Genomic DNA, 6888 nt, shown 5'->3' with positions numbered 1-6888 from the left:
TTTTTTTGGAGACGGAGTCTCGCTCTGTCACCCAGGCTGGAGTGCTGTGGCCGGATCTCAGCTCACTGCAAGCTCCGCCTCCCGGGTTCACGCCATTCTCCTGCCTCAGCCGCCCGGGTAGCTGGGACTACAGGCGCCGCCACCTCGCCCGGCTAGCCGGCTAGTTTTTTGTAGTTTTTAGTAGAGACGGGGTTTCACCGTGTTAGCCAGGATGGTTTCGATCTCCTGACCTCGTGATCCGCCCGTCTCGGCCTCCCAAAGTGCTGGGATTACAGGCTTGAGCCACCGCGCCCGGCTCATTTGATTTTTTGAGATAGGGTCTTGCTCTGTCGCTCAGGCTGGAGTGCAGTGGCATGCTCATGGCTCACTGTAGCCTCAACCTCCTGGGTTCAAGAAATCTTCTCACCTCAGCCTCCTGAGTAGCTGGGACTACAGGCATGGACCACTATGCCCGGCTAATTTTTGTATTTTTTTGTAGACACAAGTTTTCATCATGTTGCCCAGGCTGGTCTCAAACTCCTGGACTCAAGCAATCTGCCCTCCTCAGCCTCCCAAAGTACAGGCATGAGCCACCGCACCCAGCAGGCCTGTTTCTAAAAAAAATCTTGACATACTAACATTCTTTTTTCCCTATGACAAGAGTTTGGTTTAATGACTTAAAATTTACATAAGAACTTAAGCTTCGCTACCATCTCTTAAACCTTAAAAACACCACAACTGTCTAACTTGAAGAAAAGTCACATGAAAACCACAAACATTTATCTATTTATTTATTTTTAAAAACCAATTTTCATGTAACTTTTCAGGAATACCTCTGTTGCATAACACAGGATATACCTTTTACGGAGATATGCAAATGAAATAATTTTAAAAACACAAAAAAATTTATAGGCATTAGTTCCTTGTTTTGACATATTTCTCCAATAAACACATGCTCTCCAGTTTGCTGTAAAAGAATAAATTGGGCCAGGTGTGGTGGCTTACACCTGTAATCCCAGCACTTTCAGAGGCCAAGGTGGGAGGATCACCTGAAGTCAGGAGTTCAAGACCAGCCTGGCCAACATGGTGAAACCCCGTTTCTACCAAAAATACAAAAATTAGCCGGGCATGGTGGTGCCTGCCTGTAGTCCCAGCTACTCAGGAGGCTGAAGCAGGAGAATCTCTTGAACCCAGGAAGCGGAGGTTGCAGTAAGCCAAGATCACGCTACTGCACTCCAGCCTGGGTGACAGAGTGAGACTCCATCTAAAAAACAAAAAATAATAATAAGCTGATCACCTGAAGGTAGCTCTTTAAAATGGATTTCCTCTGCCTCTTCTGCAACCTTCCCATGAAGTATCAGTGTGTCCCGATATTTCCGATGAAGTTTGAATTCTGACACTGGGTTTGCTACCGGGACATCTTCACAGCTCTCTTTAGAATCCAGTTTCAGAGTCTGAGTCATCAGTTGTACCAAGGCATTAATTTCATTTGTCTGACCTTTCCTGGGGGAAAAAAGTATCCCTCTGTTATTTAATTGACTTCATGAGAATTTTTCGTTAAAAAATTACATGCAAAACCTTTAGGGAGTTCTGCTTTGAAATGTCCAAGTAAGCTCCTACAGACTGACCTGACACTTCCACAAATAACAACTACAAACTCTAGACAAAATACAAAACTCAACAATGTAAAGGCAATGCAGAATAAACAAAATCTGCAGGCAGATCTCGGAGAACAGTCAACACCTTTTAGCCTGAGGGCAAGCCATGGGCAGATCAAAGTACAAGAGAACTCACAATCTTTCTGGCCTACAGAAAGGAGAGTTCAGAACAACCACTGTCACTAGAAAGTGACAGAGGAACCTTGGAGACAGTCTAAAAGAAACAGCCCCAGATTCTGTGTATAAATTCTACCTGTTTCAAAGTAACTTAACCACACTCAAGTACAAAGCTCAAGAACAGTTAAACACAAAATACCAGCTTCCAATAAGGTAAAATTCAGTATCTAGCATCCCATCAAAAATAACCAGATGTGTAAAGAAGCAGGAAAATATCATGCATTTGTGAAGAGACAGAAACCAGTTAAGAGAAACATATCCAAAAATGACACAACCGATAGAATAAATGAGGACATTAAAATGGGTAGTATAAATATATTCCATATGGCCAAGGTAGAAGAAAACATGAACATGTTAAGGAGACACAAAGATATTTTAAAAAGACCCAAATCAAATTTCTAGAAATGAAAGATACAATATATTAAATACATGGGATAGGATTAACAGATTAGACATTGCAGAAGAAAAGATTAATGAACTCAAAGACATAGCAATAGAATCTATGAAATGTGAAACAGAAAAAAAGTAAAAATAGGCCAGGTGCAGCGGCTCATGCCTGTAATACCAGCATTCTGGGAGGCCGAGGCAGGCGGATCACCTGAGGTCAGGAGTTCAAGACCAGCCTGGCCAATACGGTGAAACCCAGTCTCTACTAAAAAATACAAAAATGTAGCCGGGCACGTGTGGTGGCATGTGCCTGTAATCCCAGCTACTCGGGGGGCGGGGGGGGCTGATACAGGAGAATCACTTGAACCCGGGAGGCAGAGATTGTAGTGAACTGAAATCATGCCACTGCACTCCAGTCTGGACGACAGAGTGAGACTCTGTCTCAAAAAAAATAAAAATAAAAAATATTTTTTAAAAACATAAAAATAAACAGAGCATCAGTGAGCTGTGGCACAAATTTAAGGAGTCTAATATACATGTAATTGGAATCCCTAAGATGGCAGAAAGAAGTCAAAAAAAAAAAAAATGTGAAGAAATAATGGCCAGGCCAGGTGTGGTGGCTCACACCTGTAATCCCAGCACTTTGGGAGGCCGAGGCCGGTGGATCACAAGGTCAGGAAATCGAGACCATCCTGGCTAATATAGTGAAACCCCATCTCTACTAAAAATACAAAATATTAGCAGGGTGTGGTGGTACGCACCCATAGTCCCAGCTAATCAGGAGGCTGAGGCAGGAGAATTGCTTGAACCTGGGAGGCAGAGGTTACAGCGAGCCAAGATCGTGCCACTGCACTCCAGCCTGGGCAACAGAGCAAGACTCCATCTCAAAAAAAAAAAAAAAAAGAAAATTAGACGTGCATAGAAGACACATTTTTGGCCAGATTAGTTCACACCTGTAATCTCAGCACTTTGGGAGGCCAAGGTGGGCGGATCACCTTAGGTCAGAAGTCGAGACCAGCCTGACCAACATGGAGAAACCCTGTTTCTACTAAAAATACAAAATTAGCCAGACGTGGTGGCACATGCCTGTAATCCCAGCTACTAGGGAGGCTGAGGCAGAAGAATCGCTTGAACCCAGGAGGCAGAGGTTGCAGTGAGCTGAGGTCATGCCACTGCACTCCAGCCTGGGCAACAAGAGCGAAACTCTGTCTCAAAAAAAAAAAAAGAAGAGACATTTTTAGCTCCAGCATATGCCACAAACCATTTATAATTTTATCAGTGGCAATACTAGAGATCTGAATACTACTGAAAATGTACATTTAATATTCATTAAAACAGAAATAGTTTATAAAGGGAGACAGAAAAACAAGAACTTACCCTTCCCTGCAATCCCCATCTGACTTATCAGTTGAACTTGTTGAAGAACTTAACTCATCCTCAGACAGACAATGAATCAGTTTCCTTTCCTATTAAATGTTTGGAAGACATAAAATTCTACATGACAACACAACCAGAATGTGATACTTGAACCAGTCTTAGAGGCAACAACTAGACACAATATGTTCCTAGGTGCAATACAGCAGGAGAATCTAACAAATACAAAAATTGTTCCCATATGATTTGTGGCAAAAAAAACACCAAAAACTGATTTTACCCATATAATATCCCAGTTCACTCATAAAGTTCACAAGAATAACTGAAGAACATCAGGTGAAGTTTTTTGTTTTTGTTTATTTGTTTTGTTTTTTGGGTTTTTTTTGAGACAGAGTCTTGCTCTGTCACGAGGCTGGAGTGCAGTGGCACAATCTCGGCTCACAGCAACTTCTGACTCTCTGGTTCAAGCGATTTTCCTGCCTCAGCCTCCCAAGTAGCTGGGATTACAGGCACGTGCCACAACACCCAGCTAATTTTTATATTTTTAGTAGAGACGGGGTTTCACCATGTTGGCCAGGGTGGTCTTGAACTCCTGACCTCATGATCCACCCACCTCGGCCTCCCAAAGTGCTGAGATTACAGGCATGAGCCACCGCGCCTGGCCAACGTGAAGTTTTACAAGAGTCTCAGCTGTCAAGAAATTTCCAGAGGAGAGTGGATGGCTAGTTCTGGTGTATCAATTCCTAAGCAGAGGGCTTGCTCTATAGGAATGTTGGCATTTTAAATTACCTAGGCAACCTCAGCTTGCCTGTTTTTTTGTTTTTTGTTTTTGTTTTTTTGGATACAGGGGTGTCACTATGTTGCCCAGGCTGGCCACAAACTCCTGGGCTCAAGCAATCCTCCTTCCTTGGCCTCCCAAGTAGCTGGGATAACAGCCACAAGCCACCATGCCCAGCTTCAGCTTGCTCTTAATGTGAGACTGTTAAAGTGCTTTAAAGGATTACCTAATAATACACATAAACCTTACAACTCTGGGATATGGAAGGCAGCCTCTATTAGTGAAATAACTAAATGATATAGTTAAAGAAATAATACATCCATTACTTTCAAAGAGCAGGAAGAATTCCCAGAGTATTATACAGAGAGGTGAACATGGGTTACAAACCTAGCAATTACCCATTTAGCCAAAAGATGGTGTCCCTACATCATCTACAGGCAAGAAGGTAAACTACATTGACACAAATAAGAAATTGAGGAAGGATTAGCAAGTGAGACTCAAATCTGGCAACACACATGGGTATGTTGGTATCACAGCAGACTGAGCAAAGTGTTGCCTACTGCAAGTCCTTAGAAAGTTCTGTTTACTTATTTATTTATATTTTTGAGACAGGGTCTTGCTCTGTCACCCAGGCTAAAGCACAGTGGTACGAACACAACTCACTATAGCCTTGACCTCTTGGGCTCAAGTGATCCTTCCACCTCAGTCCCCTGAGTTGCTGGGACTATAAGTGTGCGCCACCTTGCCAGGTTAATTTTTTTTTTTTTCTTAGAGACAGGGTCCAACTATGTTGCCCAGATTGATCTCAAGCTCCTGGGCTAAAGCAATCTTCTCACCTTGGCTTCCCAAAGTGCTAGTATTATAAGCGCGAGCCACTGCATCAGGCCAGGAAGTCCTGTTTTAAAGACCAACCTAAGAAATATCTTCACTTAGGCTATCAATTGTTTATAAGAGTACCTGAAAAATTTATTTCCTTAATGGGTCAAACATAATCCTTTTGATTATTATTTACCAGTCCCTTTCTTTATCAAGAGTGAAAAGATGTAATAAGCTGTCCCTGTCCCAAAAATAAATGGAGCTGACATTTAAAAGGTTTACTGCATTAGGCCTGCCAGAAGTAGACTGTCTACCTTCTTCTCTCTTAGGAGTACGTAATGCACCTGAGTGACACTGCAGTCAGAGGAGAGCCGTCGGGCGGGCATGGGCTGGTCTTCCTCCTGGGGTTTTCCTTGCGCTGCTACACTCAGAGAAGCTTTCCTCACTGAAGGGCCTGAAAAAGCAAACATCCCCCGTAGTTGTTTGTGGTGGGCTGCCCCAAGTGAAGAGGGCTTTGTATTTGGTATTGAACGTACCCCAGCAAGAGCTGGCCCAAAAGTAACTCAAACAGCATATTTATCATTACTCTGGTGTCTGACACTTCAGTTGAAATCTTAGCTCTGGATCCACCAGTTCTGTGACCTTGGGCAAGTTACTTAACTCCTCAGAGCCTCTGTTTCCTCAGCTGCAAAATGGTGATAATAATGCATATTTTGGCAGTTACTGTAAATATGAAATAATACCCTTAACATGTTTACCATAATGCCTAAGACATGGTCAGCATTCAATAAATGGAAACTGCTAGTACTATCTTTAAAATATAATAAAAAGAATGATAGCCCTCAGCCTAGGGCAGCACCACACCCCCAGCAATCTCCCTCTGTTCCTAAGATGACAGCAATTCACTGACCAGTGGACACTGGACATGGAAAAAAGTTAAACATTCACTTGATTTCTGGTCTGAAACCTCCCAAGAGTTACTGCCACTCAAAGCCCTCTTGTTATTTCTTTAATATCTCCCTCCGCTGATATTTGAACCAGATTCAACACCCTATGATGATTTCTTAAAAGGCTTGACTAAGAAATTTCAAAATCTTTTCCAAATCAATTTCCTACTTGTTTTACTGCTGCTGGAAAGTTTCAACCTCTCATAGTCAGAACCAGTGCTTCTGTCCACGGACCACACCTCTAACTGCCAATTAGGTGAAGAAAAGAAGTCAACTTTACCTGAAGAGGACATTTCTTCCTGTGACTGCTTTAGTCGCCTCCTCTCTCTGGCTGATAATGGTCGATCCTTTAAAAGAAAGTCACAGAGTCACTTCCATTCCTACTTGCTATTCTTATAACACCTACAATCCATGATGTATCATCCAGCATTAAGAAAAAGGTCTCAGCTGGACGCAGTGGCTCACACTTGTAATCCCAACACTCTGGGAGGCTGAGCTAGGCAGATCACGAGGTCAGGAGTTCGAGGCCAGACCGACCAACATGGTGAAACCCCATCTCTACTAAAAATACAAAACTTAGCCGAGCATGGTGGTGCGTGCCTATAGTCCCAGCTACTCGGGAGGCTGACGCAGGAGAATTGCTTGAACCTGGGAGGTGGTGGTTGCAGTGAGCTGAGATCGTGCCATTGCGCTCTAGCCTGGGTGACAGAGCAAGACTCCGTCTCAAAAAAAAAAAAAAAAAAAAAAAAAGAAAAAAAGAAAGTCTTACTTC

At 42.9% G+C, this 6888-nt stretch overlaps 1 protein-coding gene across 1 annotated transcript in view; it reads right to left on the bottom strand.

The window, feature by feature from the left end:
* Positions 1-6888, bottom strand: part of NEK4 (NIMA related kinase 4) — a 78367-nt gene that overhangs the window by 44580 nt on the left and 26899 nt on the right. Inside the window, 4 exon segments of the mRNA XM_017862430.1 lie at positions 1277-1482; positions 3579-3667; positions 5514-5623; positions 6397-6463. Coding sequence (XP_017717919.1) covers positions 1277-1482; positions 3579-3667; positions 5514-5623; positions 6397-6463 — 472 coding nt within the window.

This window comes from Rhinopithecus bieti, unplaced genomic scaffold (assembly GCF_001698545.2).
Source record: "Rhinopithecus bieti isolate Rb0 unplaced genomic scaffold, ASM169854v2 scaffold_64314, whole genome shotgun sequence".
NCBI classification, from domain to species: domain Eukaryota; kingdom Metazoa; phylum Chordata; class Mammalia; order Primates; family Cercopithecidae; genus Rhinopithecus; species Rhinopithecus bieti.
This window is presented reverse-complemented; position numbering and strand designations above follow the sequence as displayed.